Source organism: Schistocerca cancellata, chromosome 2, assembly GCF_023864275.1.
Source record: "Schistocerca cancellata isolate TAMUIC-IGC-003103 chromosome 2, iqSchCanc2.1, whole genome shotgun sequence".
NCBI lineage: Eukaryota > Metazoa > Arthropoda > Insecta > Orthoptera > Acrididae > Schistocerca > Schistocerca cancellata.
Genome location: NC_064627.1, coordinates 633,322,905 through 633,344,496, shown reverse-complemented (window position 1 = coordinate 633,344,496; position 21,592 = coordinate 633,322,905). Strand labels below are relative to the sequence as shown.

The 21,592-nt window shown below is 44.2% G+C and overlaps 1 protein-coding gene across 1 annotated transcript in view; it reads left to right on the top strand.

The window, feature by feature from the left end:
- LOC126162300 (juvenile hormone esterase-like) overlaps positions 1-21,592 on the top strand; it is a 91,899-nt gene that overhangs the window by 29,116 nt on the left and 41,191 nt on the right. Inside the window, exons 4-5 of the mRNA XM_049918719.1 lie at positions 6,618-6,803; positions 10,413-10,609. Coding sequence (XP_049774676.1) covers positions 6,618-6,803; positions 10,413-10,609 — 383 coding nt within the window. The remainder of the gene's footprint in view (positions 1-6,617; positions 6,804-10,412; positions 10,610-21,592) is intronic.

The following is a 21,592-nucleotide window of genomic DNA, read 5'->3' as shown; positions in this document are numbered from 1 at the left end:
TCTGAGACGCCTCATCACGGTCCGTGCCGCTCCCCCCGTCGGAGGCTGGAGTCCTCCCTCGGGCACGAGTGTGTATGTTGTCCATAGCGTAAGTCAGTTTAAGTTAGATTTAGTAGTGTGCAAGCTTAGGGACCAATGACCTAAGCAGTTTGGTACCATAAGACCTTACCACAAATTTACAATTTTTTACTAATCCTTGTCTCTATACTGACATCTCAGTTAGGTCAGGCCTGTTTGTAGCTACAAGGCCTAAAATATTTCCGTTGCGTGTGGATTGTTAAAGGCATACAAAATCTTGTGTGATCTCTCCCTGGGAGCCGTCCAACGAATAGATCATCACTGACAGGAACCTCGATCCATGAGACAATACACAATTACAGTATCTGGTTGTTAGGGATCTACAATGATTGTTCAGGAAGTATTGCACAGCATTTTTTCTTCGACAATTCTTTATTGAACATAATGAGAATTACACAAACGAAATAATGGTGTTGTATCTACACACCCTATTTCTCCACGTAATCTCCATCCCGTCCTATGGCCTTTCTCCAGCGCGTGTATGCCTTGTCGGTACCAATCTTTACGCTGGTGGCGGAGCCAGTGCTTCACTGTGTGACTCACCTCCTCATCGTCCTCAAAATGCCGAGTCGTAATGTGTCTGTCCTCGCGAAAGACAGCATCAGCTCACTGCAACATGTCAGGTGTAACGGCCGTGGATGGTCTCCCCGTCTGCTGCAAATCGTGGAGGTCCCGCTTCTGATGACCTCACCCTCCGGGCCCAGCGACTAACTGTACCTCTGTCGACAGCAGTTGCTCCATAAACGTAACACAAGCGTTTGTGAATATTTCCCACAGTTCCTTTCTCTGATGTGAGAAATTCAATGACGTCACGTTGCTTGTAACGTACATCACCTACAGACGCCATTTTGAAACTGTCCTGCAGCTAGGCTATCTGTTGGAAGTGACGGAAACTTGACGCACTCACTCAGGAGATTTCAAATAATACATACATAACGTTTCGCTTTTGCCGCATTGTTTTCGGCTGAAAACGAAAATGACGTGCATTACATTCTGGGCAACCCACGTAACTACGGACGTTACTGACATCTAATGCATAACTTTACCATGTAGCCAATACAGACCAGTCCCATAACTTTCTTCTCTCTTCTAGCTTATTACGCGACGTGAAGATACAGTAACGTAGATACCTACACCTTCTACCCCTCCGCCGGTGTGCCCCAAGGTTCGGTCCTCTCCCCTCTTCTATACCTTTTGTATACGGCGGACATGCTGCCACCTTCACCCCCCCCCCCCCCCACATCCACCTTCTCCAGTATGCCAATGGCAGCGCCTTCCTTGCCCTCGCCCCCACCCTGCAACGCTCCCAACACCTCCTCCAATCCCATCTTAACTGGTTCACCGCTTGGTGCAACCAGTGATTGCTAATGGTCAATTCTCCCAAGACCCAGGCGATTATTATAGGCAAAACCACCGCTTCCTTCCGTCTCTTCGACTTCTATCTCACCATTTATGGCCATCCTATTGCCCTCACCCCCACCCTTAAGTACCTTGGCATCACCCTTGACCGTCGCCTCTCCTGGACCCCCCATCTCCGGACAATCCAACCAAGGCACGCTCTCGACTCCGTCTCCTCAAGCTCCTTTCTGGCCGCACATGGGGTCTGGACCCTTCCACCATCCTCCACACCTATAAATCCCTTATCCGCCCGATCCTCCGCTACACTCATCCCGCCTGGATCTCTGCCCCTCCTGCGTTTTACAAATCCCTTCAAATCCTATAACGCCCTGCGCTCCGCCTCGCCTGTCGCATCCGTCTCCCCTCCACCACGTGGATCCTCTATGACCTTATTCCGTTCCTGCACCTCCCTCTTTTCCTTGAACGGATACAGATCCTCTACTCCTCCCGCAAACTTGATCCCCCTCAACTGCTTGTCTCTCCCATCCTCTCCCACCCCTGTCTGCTGCCGCACCTGCATTCGCACATCCCACCTGCTCTCCATCTCTCCACCCTCCATACCCTAGCCTAAGGTGGCTTCGACGAACTCCCCCACCCTGATGATGCCCTCATCCCCTCCATCTACCCCTCCTACCAACTTTGATCCTCCTCTACCGTACCCTGTGTTTCCTCCCGAGGGCACCCTCCTCTCCCTCCTCCCTTCCTCCCTCCCTCCTCCCCTGGGCTTCTCCAACACCCCTACCTTCTTTCCTCCCCCTCCCATCTCCTCTGCCACTGGCATCTACACACTCCCGTCTCCCTCCTTCCTCCTTTTTTCCCCTTTTGGCAGGTCCCCGGACTCGCACACGTATAGTGAACTTTCGCGCGCCAGAGATCATCACCTAGTGTTTGTGTGTGTCGTCGTGTTCGTGTTCAAGTGTTCCAGTGTTACTCGTTTGTGCTCCAACGTTCGCGTGTGCCATCTGTCATCTCTGTGCGTGTCCATGTGCCTGAACATTTTTATTTTATGTATTTATTTTATTTTATTTTTTATTTTAATTTTTTTTTGGACACCATGCTCGTGAACGGCTCGGTGTGTTTTAATTTTGTATGTCTACGTTTGTATATCCACCCTGTCTGTTCTGCGGTTGTCTTCTTTCGTATCATTAGTTTTATCTGTGGCCAAAGAGTGGCGTAATGTGCCACTGCTGGCCTACCTGTATCAGGTGTGAAATTAACAATAAAGAAAAAGAAAAAAAACAGTGACGTATGCTGGAGACTCTCTTTCTCGTGTTGATTATTGTTTTTTATGAAGTTTTTTCCATTATCTTAATTCAGGCTCTGAATGTTTCGAGTAAAAGCCATCGCATTTTTGCGGTCTGTTTATCTTCGTACGGGCACGATACCATCTAATATTACTTGTTACTGTGCCTCAAACTTGAATTAAACATACACGTATTGACGAAGAGTTCGTTTGTCAAGAAAGTACGTATCGTGGACACATACCATCTGTTACCTATAATGGATTTTATTGAATAATACACGCACAGAAAACGTGGTGCGACAATACCTTTGCACCTGTACTACACATTTCAATGCTACCCCTGGATCATTCATATTCTCTACCTAGCGTATGCTGTCCTTAGATCAGGCATCTGGTACCTACATTTTTGACGCTCTACAGACAAAAGCTCAGACAGTATGTCTGGAATACTTATAAACTGTTCATCTAAACTCGTACGCTAATTAGATGAAATTCTGGTTTGCAGCTGTACATAATTAGCATGTAGTGTGGCACCAAATTCACACGTTCTTTTTACGTTGAACAATTGCAGCTAAAGTATCATGTAATTTCCATGTGATATTGTGTTAAGTCCTCGCTGAATCATTCTTCTCGCTCGTTGTTTGAAACAGGAGTCTAATAAAGGAACAAGGTTGCAATTATTCCCTTATCTTTTTCGTTTGACTGCACGTGGATTGATTCACATTCTGAGTCTGTGCTTATCTGATTATAGTTAAACCCTCTTTAATGCCAATTATCTTGTTACCTTAATTAGTGTATCATCATTTTGACCTAAGAATATAAAAATGAGGATTCCTTTAGTAGTCGTCCTGGAATAATAGCTAACTTCCCGTCGCTAACATTACAAATGTATTTAATTACTTAATAGGGGGTAGTACTCTTGAGATACAAGTCTACGGAAATTAGCTTATAACTTCATATAACTACTTTTAAGACATATAGACGTACACTACCTAATCAGAAGTCTGAGACACCCCTATGTAAGAGTTGACCGCTGGATGTCACGAAATGCGGACCCGCCAGTATAAAAGGAGGCTGTAAGTACTGTGTTATCAGTAGAGAAGCAGTAACAGCAGAATGGTTCCTTCAGGGGAGCTCAGAGACTTAGAAGGTGGACTAGTCATTGCATGTCACCTGAGGAACAAGTCCCTGCTAAAGCTGTGCAGTCCGACTGTTGGTGATGTGATTGCGAAGTGGAACCGCGAAGGAACAACCACAGCTAAAACAAGACCTGGCAGAGACCATGTACTGAAGGTTAAGGACCGTAGAGAGTGGATGTAAAAAAAAAAAAAAAAAAAAAAAAAAACCGGTGCAAAGGTCGAGCAACTCCTGATAAGCAACACATGTCTGTGGTCAATGGGAATCAACACTTGAATTGGTACACAGAGCAATGCTACTGGGGGTGGATAACTGGAAACTGGTGATATGGAGTGATAAATGATTCTATGCCGTGGCAATCCGATGGAAAGTGATTCCTTTCGCTCAGTGCTGGATGAAGCCAGAGCGATGCGCGTAGCCCCTTGGTTTGCCTTAAGCCTCAGAATTAGGAAATAATATATAACAGCACTTCACAAAAATACTTTGCTTACTTTAATTTGGGGAAATTCAAAGATGATACTAGTCAAAGTAATGTCGCTAAGAAAATCATATCATGTGTTCATGAAATTGTTTAAGCGTTCTTTCCATGGTTTGGCGCTTTAATATTGAAAAAGAACGTTCCTCACTGCAGTTGGTGGTCATCAAAGACAAGTAACTGCTTAAGAGTATTTCTACACTTGGAAAAGACTGTTCTAACGAAAGTTCTATCAATAGTTTATAGAACTGCAGTTCCAGGGTCTCGTGAGTTTTGCTCTCAATAACAGCAGCCACATGTGTTATGAGCAGCTCACATTGAACAAACTGCGCTAGTCACCTACGCTTTCTTCCAACTCTTCTGGGTAAGCACTGGCGTTAACTGGAGCTCTTCTCACGATCTCTTCTGTTGTTAAAGACTTAAACTGCTGAAGTATTCCAAATACACTAGTCATACGATGGTGCGCTTCTGTGTGTTTAACTAATGCACACAACACGTTATCAACTATCACAGTAAACTCGTAAACTTCAAAATGTTGTCAAGGAGTTTGATTTTCTCCAACTTTATTGAGTGTATTAGAGCCGCTGGAATAGTCGTACTCTATGTTTCGCGTGCATCGCCTTGAAGTCTGTTGCTTATATTCTTCACAGCCGGTCAGTACTTTGGCTTTTGCTTCAGAATCTGAAAATGTGGACTTCTTTGCTTGGACGTAAACAAGTAACTGTTTAAATGGACGTATCCCATGTTAAGAAGCAGAAAAGAGTTAGTCGCTTACAAGCGTTCTAAGATTTCGTTCCAAAAGATAGTCATTGTTCCTGTTTAGAACGTGTTAATCTTCGAACCTACTTCGTAGGCCTTATTACAACACTTAACTTTTTAATCCATGCTATTAGATATTTCATCCAAAACTTGACTAATAGTGGTAAAACCACATACAAGTGGTCTCGTAGCATCTGCTCGGGTCAATGCCACTATGTCCGAGAAGATTTTCAAAATTGATTTTTTGAAGTAGTTTCTTTCAATTCTTTCAAAAGAAGACCCCAGCGCTAGGTAGAAGCGGAAAAAGCACGTTAAATATCAGTGTAGTATTGTATTCTATTAGTCCACAGCAACAGAAAGAGAAAAAACGACAGGAAAAAAATACAGGATCCGCGAAATTGCTACACGTTATTCAACAGTAGTTCACCAACAGGAAAGCAAGCTCCGGTCTAGACGGCTGGTACAAGGAGTACTATACGAAAAATAGAAGGAATGACTGTGATCTTAGAGATACAAAAATAAATATGGTGTTCATTAATTACTTTTTTATTGCTGATAAATAGAGCCGTTTTCTAACTGATGAGGTTATTACACCTGGCACGGCCAACAATAGAAACCTCGCATGTAAGTTGTGAGACGTTGTCAACTTATGATATATGATGTATGAAGTGGCCAGTGTTCCCTTTTAGAAATGAGCTAAAATTGTTACTACTCATTGTGGATTTGGTCACCAACGTCTTTCCAGTTGGACGGTAGGTAGAATACCATTCATATCTAATTTCATAGGTTTATAGCCCGGTGGGAAGCCCCCTAATGGACGAGGCTCGCAGCATTTGCTAGCTCCTGCTACGTGGCTAACCCGGCTCTGCTTCCGCTGATTTCATGCGGTTTTTTTTTTTTTTTTTTTACTGTCACTCTCCGGAATACTCAACGGTCCTTGTCCGTCAGCACATGCGGTATACCTTGACTCGGTTTAACTGCGGTTATTCAGTTGCGTTTCCACCTCACAATCAAACCGACCAACAGTCGACTTGGGCAGTTTTAAAAGAGCAGAAATGCCCTCGATCGATTTGTTTCTCGAGTGACATCCAATAACTAGTCGACGTTCGTAGTCACTGAGCTCTCCCGACTGATTCTGCTTTTTCTGCTTCCCTACTGACAACAGAAGACTCTCCTTTTATGATGGCGTGTCCGCCTCTCATGACATCTAGCGGTCAATTGCGCATTACATAGCGATGTCCGGACACTTGTGATCAGATAGGGCAGGTACACTGGGACACGTGACGTCGGCAGTGCTTGCTCGACCTCTCACCTAAAAAGCGCCCTGCGTCCACAATTTGGCTGCGATCAGATGTACTGGCATCGCGCGTCCTGATCCAAGTCGCGCGAGACAAGCGTAACAACTCTTCTAAATCAAATGCTCATCAATGTATGATGGTCATTCTCTCTTATTTTCACTTTTCTTACCATTATAGTTTTCAGACGATTCCCATTCATTCTCAGTTTTGCGACGGTAACAATCTGCAGGTTTCCTGAGCACTGGAGACTCCGTGGTGCCTGGGAACATGGGCTTCAAAGACCAGTTGATGGCTCTGCGCTGGGTAAAGGAAAACATCGCTGCGTTTGGAGGAGACCCGGAGAACATTACACTTTTCGGAGAGAGCGCTGGCAGCAGGTCTTGTCACCTCATCATGTTATCTTCAGCTGCAGAAGGTGAGAAGCCCCACTTATTGTGATAAAATAAAATAAAATAAAAAATGAAACAGTCCATTTGAGATTAAGTGATTGATTACGTTCTTTAATATTTTATGTTTTTCACGACACACATGAACATTTTACGAGAGACGTTCAATGAGTAAAGCAACACTTTTTTTTCTGAAAGGTTGGGCTTATACAGCCTTTCAATATATCATGTTATTCCCCACTTTTTTGGCTACAGAGCTCTGTTTCCAAATCATTTCCATTCAATGCGACGGCTTTACCCCACTGGGAGGGTCTATGTGCTCGCACGGTAGCGCTCTACTGGTCGACGTCGGAGCCAGCGTCCTGCTGCATCAGTAACCTCCCCATCGTGATTCCATCGTTGGGCCAGACGGATGGAAGTCGGAAGTGTGAGATCCGGGCTGTAAGATGGATGCGGGAGAACAGTCGCATAAAGTTCAGTGAGCTCGTCTCGGGTGCGCAGAGTTGTGTGAGGCTTGGCGCTGTCATAAAGAAGCAGAAGTTTGTTTGCATTTTTATAGGGACGAACACGCTGAATTAGTTTATTCAGTTTCCTGAGAGTAGAACAGAACACCAGAGAGTTGTAGTTACACCATGAGGGAGGACATCAAACGGAACAACCGCTTCAGTCGCCGTCAGTGTGTCGGCTGAAGGTAGGGCTCTAAACATTTTCTTCGGAGGACGGGTGGTGTGCTCCACTCGATGGACTGCCTTTTTGTTTCCGGTTCGAAGTAATAAAACAATGTTTCATAGCCTGTGGCCATGTTTTAGAAAATTGTCACTATCAGCCTTATCATGTGCAAGCGATTCCTCATAGTTGGTCCTTCCTTCCTCTTTATGGCCTTCCGTTAGGCAGCGAGGAACTCTGCGGGCATACGCCTTTGAAAACCACAACAGGCAGACGACATTGTCAGCACTACCAAGAGAGACGTCCTGTTGAGCAGCGAGGTCTATGGTTGTGATCCGTCGATTACCACGAATGAGAGTGTTCCCACATTCCAACGCTGCAGGAGTCACATCTGAGATCTGCTGGCCGGCTGCGGGAGATCGGACAGGTTTGCACAACCTTGTTGCGATGGTGACGGACGTCGTGCCCAACGTCTCAACGCGCTTTTGGTCTCTGCCAAGTCTCCGTAGACATTCTACAAGCACCTATAAATGTCTGCGATGCTCAAGTTTTCTGCCAAAATAAATTCACTGTCAGGTCTCTGCTTGGAATACACATCTGTTACAGACGCCATTTTGAAGGCCATATTCAGCGCCGCCACCTATAGGAACTTCATGAAACTATACGGGCTGAATCGGGAATATTCCACAATGTCCCACAACATATTCCACTTTTTCTCAACGAAAATTTTCTGAGGAACAAAAATGCTTGCCTTCAGTCTGAAGATGACCAATGGCTGGTAAAACCAACGGCTGGTCGAAACCAGGTACGACACCCACGTGTTTGTGTTGCAAATAACATAAAATATAAATAAAAATATTTGCAGATCTCGTTTCCGGTATGTGTTGACACAGGTCTTACTATCCACTCGCCTGTGATGAAAATCAATCAACTAAGGTGCTGGCACAGTGTTTAACACACTGGACTCTATACGGAAGCAATGGACTTCAAATCTGCTTACAGCCACACTAATATAGGCAATCAACGGTTGCTAAAGATCACAGAGATGTCAATCTAATTACTTCATTCAGGATACGACTTATTTTAGTCCGAAAGATTATAATGAGAAGCCGAAAGGGATCTACATCTATAATCTCATTTCCTTCGAGTTTTCTATAACCTCATTTTCTTACTTATTGCTTTTGGCACCTCTGCACTGAATGAGCTGTTTTGCTGAAGGAAACTACTTTCGCTCGCAGCTGTCTGCATCTGATATCTCGTCTGTGTTGGATATCTCAGCTGATGTATATTCTTAGAGAACAGAATTCATAACGTTTTGGTATGGTCTCAATCATTGCCGAATTCCAGTAAATCACCAATCCATTTTGTGCTCCCATTCATAATTTCAGTATTTTCACTGTTTCGCCTCAATGTTCCTTGCTAACTCTGAACTGTATTCCGTTGAACATTTTTTCTAATTGTACATATATCTACTATATATACTATGCAAGCAGTTGTACAGTGTATGCCGGAGTGTAAATTCTACCATGTGGTCATTCCTTATCTAAGGAAAAATGGTTGAGTGTATGCCTCTCTTGGAATTCTAATACCTCTTATTCTTACTGTCCTTAGGATATGTGTGCTGGTGGTAATGGAATGTTTCTGCACTCTGAATAACATTTCTCGAAACGAACGTCTTCTTCACTGTATGGATTTCCGTTAAAGTTCACAGAGTGTTTTGGTAACACTTTTTTACAGAGGGAATCTACTATTTACGTATCTTCCAGCACGCATCTAAATTGATTCGGTACCTTCCTACATTCCTGAGTCAAGAATGGGTGGCACAAACGTTTCTTAAATCAATATTTAAAAGTCCTGGTAGATATTACGTTTGTTGGTCACAAAACGTTTGAATGTATCGCGAAAATTGAAGCTTTCATATAAATAGATGAACATGGAGTACAGTTCCGCCCATGTTTTGTGTTGTGTTTAAGCTATCAATTTGCTTTCAACGTTAGGTGTTGGGTTTTGTTGACGACTGTGCTTTCATGTTAATTGCACGATTATGGTGACAGTATTGTACCGTTTGCATATAATTAAAGAGTTCCAGTGTGGACTGTAATTTTCGTATGGCAGCTAATCTTGGCGGATATTCTAATGTGTTATTGCGGAACCGATTTACAGTCGATAAAAAAAAAAATTGGTTCCGATTTTGGCCACCAGATGCAAATCTGCGTTATGAATGCAAGAGAAATGTACAGAAATGCTTACATATGTAAAGGATTAGGAACGGGATGTGGGCAGAAAATCTCAAACAAGTGAAAAAGACATAATGTTGATTTTATTATTAACCACCGCTTTCACAATGTGTTCATTATCAGCCCTGGAGACGTCGACGAGATGCTATTCAGCGCCAGATTTGCACCCGGTGACCAAAATTGGAACTAAATTTTTTCCAGCACATATCGGTACTGCACGCACTAACGTATTAGCGTATCTGCCAAGATTCGCTGCCATACGATGATAGCAGCCCACACTGGACTTTCACAGATAGTTGCTCTGAAACTGTAGTCGCACTGTAGGTCCATAATTTACCAAATTTTTCTCAGATTTTCAAATATCCGTTTTCACCTAAGTCAGTACTTTCACCAGTTCCACAATAGTACTGATTTAGTTAATTGTTTCCCATGGCACACCCCAAAGACTAGGCGTCATTTCTCATTAATTACTAAAACAAGCTACTGATGTGCATCTGATTCCTAGCCCCATGCAAGCGTTCCAGTAGGGCGCCACTTAGTAGACTTGCTTCGAAGTATCGCTACTTCTTTGGCCTCGCAACTTCTTATTAGCTTTCAGAAGACCAATGGGGCTCCATCCCAGGTGTTCAAACGGTGACACACGTGTTCTTAGCGAGAGACGCTGGCCAATAGAGCATAATAACACTTTTGCTCTAGTTTGCTCCGTGCTGCAAGCTCACCTGTCGCCGGTTGCAGGGCTGTTCCAGCGCATGATATGCCAGAGCGCCGTGGCGTTCCGCGGCTGTCTGGTGCCCATGGCGGAGCGCACGCACCGGCTGGCCCGCCACCTGGGTCTGCAGCAGGGGGCCTCGTCCCACCAGCTAGCGGACTTCCTCAGGGAAATACCCGCCAAGGTGCTCGTCGAGCAGGCACCCATGGCGTTCTCCGCACAGGTAACTCATGCTGTCCTCAACCGCGGTAACGTTACGTGATGTATGGTACATCAGCATTACATTTTATGAAGCAGATACCCTCGTATGTTCGCTTCGAAGATACGTTCTCTTTTTTTTGGGGGGGGGGGGGGTAGGGTGCGGGGGCAGTGGAAGCGTTACCACTGTTTCCATCTCTTTCTCCCACTCCCCTCCTCCCTCTTCCCACCCAACTCTGCCTAATGTAAGCCGACGGAAAAAATATGCAATACCCTCAATGACTGTTTTCAATGGCACTAATGTAGAATACAGTAGGGTGACAAGAGTCACGGGATAACGATGTGTAGTACATATACAGATTGCAGTAGTATCGCGTATACAAGATCTAAAGGAGCAGTACATTGGCGGAGCTGTCATTTTTAGTCAGGCGATTCTTGTGAAAAGGTTTCCCAAGTGATTATGGCCGCAAGACGGGAATTAACAGACTTCGAACGCGGAGTGGTAGTTAGTAGTACACGCATGAGACATTCCATTTCGCAAATGGTTAAGGGATTCTATATTCCGAGACCCACAGTGTCAAGAGCGTGTCGAGAATACCAAATTTCAGACATTACCTCTCACCACGGACAAAGCAGTGGCCGACGGCCTTCACGTAACGACCGAGAGCAGCGGTGTTTGTGTAGAGTTGTCAGTGCTAACAAACAAGCAACACTGCGTGAAATGAACGCAGAAATCAATGTCGGACGTACGAGGAACGTATCCTTTAGGGCAGCGCGGCGAAATTTGGCGTTCCTGGGCTGTGGCAGCAGACAACCGACTTGAGTGGCTTTGCTAGCGGTATGATATCGCCTGTAGCGCCTCTCCTGGGCTCGTGTCCATATCAGTTAGACCCTAGACGACAGGAAAACTGTGGCCTGCTCAGAAGAGTTCCGATTTAATTTGGTATGAGCTCACGATATGGCTCGAGTGTGACGCAATCCTCCCGAAACCGTCAACCCAGGTTGTCATTAAGACTCTGTGCAAGTTGGTAGTGGTTCCATAATGGTGTGGGCAGTGTTTACAATGAATTGTCTGGAATCTCCAGTCCAGCTGAATCGATTACTGACTGGAAATGGTTATATTCGACTCCGTGTAAACCATTTCCACATTCCCAGACAATGCTGGATTTTTTATGAACGACAAAACGCTTTGTCACTAGGCCACAATTGTTCCCGATTGGTCTGAAGAATATTCAGGATAGTTCGAGCAAATGATATGGCCACACAGATCGTCCGACATAAGTCCCATCGAACATGTATGGCACATAATCGAGAGGTCAGTTCGTGCACAAACCCCTGCACCGGCAACACTTCCGCAATGACGGCCGCTGTAGAGACAGCGTAGTTCAATATATCTGCAGTGATGTTCCAACGGCTTGTTGTGTCCATGCCACGTCGAATTGCTGCACTAATCTAGGCAACAGGAGATCGATGTGATATTATCAGTTATCCAGTGACTTGTCACCTCAGTGTATGTGAATATTGAGGAGTTCCAATTTAGTGATGTGCAGGGTTATTACAAATGATTGAAGCGATTTCACAGATCTACAATAACTTTATTATTTGAGATATTTTCACAATGCTTTGCACACACATACAAAAACTCAAAAAGTTTTTTTAGGCATTCACAAATGTTCGATATGTGCCCCTTTAGTGATTCGGCAGACATCAAGCCGATAATCAAGTTTCTCCCACACTCGGCGCAGCATGTCCCCATCAATGAGTTCGAAAGCATCGTTGATGCGAGCTCGCAGTTCTGGCACGTTTCTTGGTAGAGGAGGTTTAAACACTGAATCTTTCACATAACCCCACAGAAAGAAATCGCATGGGGTTAAGTCGGGAGAGCGTGGAGGCCATGACATGAATTGCTGATCATGGGTTTTCCAATCTCCTGTTTAAGAAATGCCGAACATCATGATGGAAGTGCGGTGGAGCACCATCCTGTTGAAAGATGAAGTCGGCGCTGTCGGTCTCCAGTTGTGGCATGAGCCAATTTTCCGCGGGCTACGCATGAAACTTGCCCGCACGCGTTCAACCGTTTCTTCGCTCACTGCAGGCCGACCCGTTGATTTCCCCTTACAGAGGCATCCAGAAGCTTTAAACTGCGCATACCATCGCCGAATGGAGTTAGCAGTTGGTGGATCTTTGTTGAACTTCGTCCTGAAGTGTCGTTGCACTGTTATGACTGACTGATGTGAGTGCATTTCAAGCACGACATACGCTTTCTCGTCTACTGTCACCATTTTGTCTCACTGCGCTCTCGAGCGCTCTGACGGCAGAAACCTGAAGTGCGGCTTCAGCCGAACAAAACTTTATGAGTTTTTCTACGTATCTGTAGTGTGTCGTGACCATATGTCAATGAATGGAGCTACAGTGAATTTATGAAATCGCTTCAATCATTTGTAATAGCCCTGTATATGCCACGATCGGACGCCGTTCAGGATGTCTGTCTGGATAACTTCTGTTTTGACTCTGCAGTCGGTAACTGCTTAAAGTTTAAAGATGAACAGTGTTTCCAATTTTGCGACGTCTGCGAAGTGTATGTACTCCTGTTGAACAGTTTAAGTCATCTAAATGTGGTCACATTGTGGACCTGCAGGAAGCTGGTTAGACATATCAGTAGAGTGCCACATGGCAGCAAGCTTTTTGCTACTAAAATATTGTTCATACTTCTCCCTTATCTTGCTACCTGTGATCGAAAGAAAATTTATTTCGCATCTTAACTACTTCCGCCACTCAAAAGATAGAAAGTTTCACGATTTCCCATATGGCTCCAAATTTTACTTGACCACGGATCATAAACAATTGGTATTGTTGTTTAATCCTAAGGTTAGACTCCCTGACAAGATGGCTCCGTGATTACAGCGCTGCGAATTATTTCTCACAATTATTTTTATTGTTCCAGTTCTATGCCTACAGAATAGCATTCTAACTCTGATGCGCTGTGGACGTTACATTATTTCTCATAATTATTTTTATGGTTTCAGTTCTCTGCCTACAGAATAGAATGCTAATTCTGATGCTACGTGGAAGTGGCCCAAAAGTCCAAGTATGAAGTTTTATATGGAAGAAATAGTTCGTTTTGCGATTGACGATGCCTTTAAAACAATACTGCAAGAATTTCCCATCACTTATAAAGAAGTAGCAGTAGCCACAAGACACAGCCCAATGTTGTGCAACATTATTGTACCGGTTCAAATAGGATGGCCTGTGCACCTTCCCGCGGACGCCCATACGGATTGTCGACCTTATTTCAGCATGAAAGATCGCCTCAGTGCCAGCCAGTGTTGTTCCTTACAACTAAGGGTGACGGGTGCCGCATTGTAATTCTGCCTTCGCTCCATCCACGCATCCTCCGGTTGCTGCATTCTACTCACTGGGTATATCTCGCATGAAAGCGTTAGCTCGACGCATATACAGGGTGCTCCAAAAGTCAGTATCCACTTGAAAACTTAATAAACCACGGAATAATGTAGATAGAGAGGTAAAAATTGACACACATGCTTGAAATGACATGGGGTTTTATTAGAACAAAAAAAAAAAAAAAAGTTCACAAAATGTCCGACAGATGGCGCTGGACAGCAAAACTGCTACCGTGACGCGTGAGAGGTACGCCAGTATGTTACAGAATCCCATCATCCCCAGCCCGGCTGATAAACACCTGCTGGAACGTACGATGTTTATGCAGGATGGCGCTCCACCCCATATTGCTAGACGCGTGAAAGATCTCTTGCGCCCGTAGATTGGTGATGATCGTGTGCTCAGCCGCCATTTTCGTCATGCTTGGCCTCCGTGCGATTATTGGCTTTGGGGTTACTTGAACTCGCGAGTGTATCGTGATCGATCGACATCTCTAGGGATGCTGACAGACAAAATCCGACGCCAATGCCTCACCATAACTCCGGTAATGCTTTACAGTGCTGTTCACAACATTATTCCTCGACTACAGCTATTGTTGAGGAATAACGGTGGATATATTGAGCATTTCCTGTAAAGAACATCGTCTTTGCTTTGTCTTACTTTGTTATGCTGATTATTGCTATTCTGATCAGATGAAGCGCCATCTGTCGAACATTTTTTGAACGTTTGTATTTTTTCGGTTCTAATAAAACCCCAAGTTATTCCAAGCATGTGTGTCAATTTGCTCCTCTCTATCTACATTATTCCGTGATTTATTCAGTTTTCAAATTTATACTGACTTTTTGATCACCCGGTATGTTAGCCTGCGACCCTTCCCCACAAATTTTCACTGTTGCCTGAACCAACTCAGCGAGCACACTTGGATTTCTCCGGTCCATTTCTTGGGGAATTCCCGCGCCCGGGTTCCCGGGTTCGATTCCCGGCGGGGTCAGGGATTTTCTCTGCCTCGTGATGACTGGGTGTTGTGTGATGTCCTTAGGTTAGTTAGGTTTAAGTAGTTCTAAGTTCTAGGGGACTGATGACCATAGATGTTAAGTCCCATAGTGCTCAGAGCCATTTGAACCATTTTGTGGTTATCCCCTATAGATTAAGGACGTCCACCACAACAGCGAGATCCATCTTGGGACTCTGATAATGACTCCCAGTTTATGGCGTTCTGTCGATGCAATGGTATCCAGCACCTGACCATTGGTGCTTTCCACCCACCATCCAATTCAGAGTCAGAGCGAATGACCAGGACATTTAAGACCCAAATGACGAAGGTATTGCAAACCATGCCAGTGAATGACGCTCTTTCAGACTTCTTAGCCATGTAAAACACCACGCCTGCAAATGGGTGTAGTCTGGCGGAACTTCTGCACCGAAGCTAGTCTTGTTCCTGCAACCCCACCCTCAGCGGTCACTTTTTACGCCAAGTTTCCTGAAGGATATGATGGCGTGGGTCCACATGGTAGGATGTGGACTGGGCTGGACAGAAGGTGTGACAGACCAAACAAGAGTCGACAACTTTTTGGCTTAACGATAGGAGGCAACAAGTGCACAAGACACAGGAACCAATTATGAATGCGACTTGAGCACAGCCAGCAGGCAGTTAAAGAGCCAACTCCTGGACCTACAGGCTGTAAGGACGACGTCACTATTTCCGCTCAGTGTATAAGGCAACGTGACTCGCTACCCTAACACCGTGATTATTATTTAAGATTACGGCAGTGTTAATTTTCCACAGTGTGGAGAGAGTATCCAATAGAGGTTGAGCTGCTAACTCTGATAGCAGAGGAGCAGCCCACTGAACATGGCTAAGAAAATTTGTCTCATTTTGTGCCGCCCTAGGTTCTAGCAGCCACATCAGAGGATACAGACGTTGTTCTGCAACTGCTAGCTGGGCTTCCTGCGTCACTCTCTCTCCTCTTCCCAAACTTTTAAGACTTGGACCTGGAAATTATCGTCGTTACGTGTCCGTTAAGGGAGGAGGGATTTGATATCCACGTCTGCCGACATTTCCATGGCAACGCGAACTTGTCACAGCAGCCACCAGCAGGGCACGCCATCGCCATGTGTGTTTGGAAAGAGCCTCTGGTGAACGAGATGAGAAGGGAAGACGTCTGCAGACTCTGTTCACTTATGTGTTCACTAATTTAGAAGCTAGACATGCTAATATTCCGCCGCTTATAGTCGGTTGCTTTTGTAGGGGTATCTCTCCCTCCCTCGGTCAGTCCTCTTGGCATATTACGTGTGCTGTTGACTTTCCGGAATTTGTAGATTCCGATTGGTTTAATTCTTCGGACGTTAGAAAACTCGCTGTTAACAACTGATACGGCCTGGGCAGCGTGCGATGCATTACCCCAGTTAAAAAGTTTTATTCTTTTGTACTCGTACACCACAAATGAGTTGTGAAACATTCAAAAGTGATTTATTGATTAAAAGTACCTCGGAGACTGTTTACATGCAATACGCGATTGTGTGATTTCGAACTGTCATTAAATTCTTGTAGAGACAATTATACGAACTTAAAAGAATGTTCAACATGCGATGACTATAATTCAAGAATTTACATTAAATCATTACCGTTGGACAGGCTCTAAAGAATGCTTTTTAAGATTTTCCTATTAAAAAACAAGGGTACACCCAATTATTTTGAGACTTTCATCAAAGTAACGATGAAATTTCCCAGCTTTCATTCCATTATTACTGTCCTTTAATTTCATCTACTTAGTAACTGCCAATCCTGACATTATGTTTCTGGAGGTTTCATTTCTACTACCTCTCATTACTTTCGTATTTCTTCAGTTAACTCTGAATTCATATTCAGTACTCAAAAACTGTTTATTCCATTTACTTTCGCTAAGGATAGCGATGTCATCGGCGAATCTTATCACGACATTCCTCCGCCAGGAATTTTAATTCCACTCTTGAATCTTTCTTTTATTTCCTTCATTGATTCTTCCAAGTATTCTTCGAAGTATACGCTGACCAGCAGGGCCAAACAGTACATCCATGTCTTACATGCTTTGTAAAGCGAGCGCTTCTTTCTGGGTCTTCCACACTTATTGCTCCCTCTCGCTACTTGTACATATTGAGTATGTCCTTCCCGATTGCTTATCCCCATTTTTCTCTGCAATGCGAACATTTTGTACCATTGTCCATTATCAAACGTTTCTTCCAGATCGACAAATCCTATGAATGTGTCTTGATTTTTCATTTGCATTCCTTCCATTATCATCCGCAAAGTCAGAACTGCTTTGCTGATGCCTTTACATTTCCTAAAGCCAAACTTGTCGTCTTCTAACAGACTCTCAGTTTTCTTCCACATTATTCTGTGTATTATTCTTGTCAGCAACTGATAGATACGTCTCGCACTTGCAGTATGCGGAATTATGTAGATGATGTTTTTTCCAAAAGTCTGATGGTAGGCCTCTATCTCCAGTCTCATAGATTCTGCACACCAACTTGGTGGCTTTGTTGCCACTTCCCCGATGATTTTAAAAATTCTGGTGAAATGTTAACTATCTCCTACGTCTTGTTTGGTCTTAAGTCTTCCAAAGTTCTTTTGTGTCTTCTATATCGATTCCTGTTTCTTATTCTGTCACGTCAACAGGTACGTCCCCCTCGTCATAGAGGCCCACAAAGTACTCTTTCCTCCTATCCGATGTCTCATCTATATTTAACAGCGGAATTCCCATTGCACTCTTAGTGTTATCACTCTTGCTTTTAATTTCACTGCCGAGTCAGTCCTTCCGACAACCATTTCTTTCTCGATTTCTTCACATTTTTCACGCAGCCTCTTTGTCTAGCTTCCCTCCACGTTCTGTTTATTTCATTCCCAAGTGACTTGTATTTCTGTATTCCTGATTTTCCCTGAACATTTTCGTACTTCCTTCTTTCGTGGATCAACTGATGTACTTCTCTTACCCATCGTTTCTTCGCAGTTACCTTCTTTGTACCTATATTTTTATTTCCACCATCTGCAACGACACTTTTTCGCATGTCTACACCACTTGTACTCAACTACCTATTCAGCTGTTCGTTATCGCAGTATCTATAGCCTCAGAGAACTTGAAACATAGCTCTTCATTCTTTAGTGCTTGCGTAACCCACTTTCGGGACTTTTGACTTTTCCTGACTACTCACATAAACTTCAGGTTACTCTTCATCGTTACTAAATTGTGGTCTGAGTCTTTATCAGCTCCATGGTACGCCTTACAATCCAATGCCTGATTTCGGAATCTCTTCCTGACCACGATGCAATGTAACTGTAATATTCCCGTATCCCCCGGCCTTTTCGAGATATACCTCCTCCTCTTGTGATTCTTGAACAGAGTATTCGCTATTACTAGCTGAAATTTATTGCTGAACTCAATTAATCTTTCTCCTCTTTGTCCACATTCTCCCCTAACCCTTTCTTCCTCTACAACCCCATTCCAATCCCCCATGACTATTAGATTTTCATATGTCTCTACGTACTGAGTTACCTGTTCACTATCATCGTTTACTTTCTCTATCTCTTCATCATCTGTCTGCAAAGTGAGCTTGCGTACCTGATCCATAGTCGTCGGTGTTGTCCATTTTGATGTGAAGATCGCTATCACTGAACTGTTCACGTAACTCACTCCCTGTCCTACCTTCATATTCCTTAGGAATCCTACTCCTGTTATACCGTTTTATGCTGTTGTTGATTTTACCCTATTCACATCTGACTAGAAATCCTTGTCTTCTTTCCATTTCATTTCACTGATGCCCACTATATCTACATTGAGCCGTTGCATTTTCCTTTCCAGATTTACTAGCTTCTCTACCACGTTCATACTTTTCACATTCCACACTCCGACTCGTAGAACTTTAATTTTTCGTTGGTTATTCAATCTTTTTCTCATGGACAGCTCCACCTTGCCAGTCCTGTTCCGGAGATCCAAGTCAGGGACTAGTCCGGAATGTTTTTACCAATGGACAGATCATCGTGACACTCTTTTGGATTACAGGCCACATGTGCTGTGGATACACATTATATGTCTTTAATGCAGTGGTTTCCATTGCCTTTTGCCCCCTCATGCCGTTGATTATTGCTGTTTTTTTTCGCCTTCAGAGGCAGTTTCGCAACCCAAGGGCGTGAAAGTACCTTGAACTGTCTGATCCTGCGACCTCTTTGACAAAGCCGTTGGCTGATGGAGGGTGACTTTTTACGCCGGAATCTTCCGCTAACATAGCTGACGGTTTCTTTTATTCAAAATGTATTCATTTACAAAATTTACCAGCAGAACTATTCGTCGAGGGCTGAGGGCTGATGCGACTCATTCTTCATGGTCATGTTGTTGCTATTTAGTTACTGGTAAGTTCATGTAGTAAGTTCATGTACCGGTGCGTGTACAAAACTAAGCGTACATGGAAAAATTGTGTTTGGGGACATGCTGATCCGTTACACATCGCCAAGAGTATCTATAGAGTCCTTCTACATGGAGTTCTTTAGATTACCCCGCTTTCGCAGCAGCTGATAGCGCCAGGTCGTGAACTCGATGAGATATCAGAGTACTGTTTAGTGAAAATCGTAGGACAGTGAACTTGACCTCAATAACTAACACTTATAGTAAATTTTAGGGATGCCAGCTTTAACGATGCCTGCATTTCGCGCCACAGCGCAATGCCAAAATAATTTTGTAATCACTCGTCTCACCCAGCAATTTAATCCAATGGTGCCTAATAGGCAGTGGTTCTAAATCAAGATAATGGTGCCCGATCAAATAATTACCATTGACAACACTCTGGCAGCCGTTTTCTGTTGAATTTTGAGTAAGATTTTAACTTTAATTAACGATAGTTAAGCCATCAAAGAACAGTTTGTGCGGCCAATGATCGACGCGTGGCTGTTCGCTATGACCGACGCCGCGAGATTCTCCTAGTGGTTTTAATGTCGTTTAGGTTTAAAACTGTTCGGCCAAACAGAGATCTAGATTTTTATTACGTTCTGAATGCATTTAGTAAGTTGCTTCCTTGTGGATGGCGCCGTGCCACGTCAGCAAACTGATACACTGGCAACTTGACGTCATCAGAACGTAATGTTTACCTTCTTTCCAGACTGAAGGTCTTGTGCAGCATTGTACCACTTAGGAAACCTATTTAAAGTAAGTTTTACATCGCGGATGGTTACTAATGGGTATGTATCTGAGTTCCTTGTGACAGCAAGGAAAATCCTTGTAGGTGGCGTGATCATATTGACCCATTTTCCGTGTTTTGTATTGCTCTCGATAGCTACCATACGAACGCTGAACTTAATGAAAAGTTTTAGTTAGTAGCATACATCCTACACTATGACAAAAGATAGTTGAGCTTTTCGTGAGGAGGCATGTTAATTCTTACTTCCAAAACTACCACAGCTCTTTGTTAAAAAAAAAAATCAGAACTGGCTTCTCTAATTATCATAGTGGATTGGAACGAGGTTGTAGGGGAAAGAACACAAGAAAGAGTTACTGGACAATATGCGCTTGATATTAGGAATGATCGAGGAGAAAGATTACTTAATTTCTGCACATATCAGATGGTAATAGCAAATATTCTGTTCAAGACCCACAAGAGGAGAAGATGTTCTTGGAAAAGAGCCGGAGACACGGGAAGATTCCAGGTCTATTACATCGTGATAAGTAACAGATTCCGCAATCAGATATTAGATTGTAAAACGTACCCAGGTGAAGATATACATCAATCAACCAAACCATTATGACCACCTACTTAATAACTGGTATGTCTACCTTTTGCACGGATAACAGCAGCGCTCGTAGTCGCATGGAAGCAATACGGCCTTGCTAGGTTACTGGAGGGAAGTTACTGGAGGGAGTTCGCACCACCTCTACAAACACAAATCACCTTTTCCCGTAAATTCCGCGGAGGGGGGCAATGAAATCTGACGCCATGTTCAATCGCATAGCAGATGCGTTCGATTGGGTTCATATCTGGGGAGTAGAGGGCCACCGTGTTCCTCGAACCACTCCATCACATTCCTGGCCTTGTTGAAAAATACCACTGCCATCAGAAAAATGATAGTCATGAAGAGTTGTACGCGGACTGCAACCAGTGTATGATACTCCTTGGCCGTCATGGTGCCTTGCACGAGCTTCACTGGACCCATGGATGCACAAGTGAAGGTTCCCCAGACCATAATGGAGCCGCTGCCTCCTTGTCTCTGCCCCGCAGTACAGGTGTCAAGGAGCTGTTCCCCTGGAAGAAGACGGATTCGCGCCCTCCCGTCAGCATGATGAAGAAGGTATCGGGATTCATCAGACCACGCAGCACTCTGCCACTGCGCCAACGTCCAGTGCCGATGGTCACGTGTCCATTTAAGTCGTAGTTACCGATTTGTCGTGGTGATATAACGTTGGTAAACGTATGGGTCGTCGGCTGCAGAGGGGCATTTGTAGGAGTGTTCGGCACATTGTGTGTTGAGACACAGTTGCACTCTTCCCAGAATTGAAGTCTGATGTCAGTTCCGCCACAGTTCGCCGCCTGTCCTGATTTACCAGTCTACCCAGCCTACGACATTCGACATCCGTAATGAGGGGTGGCC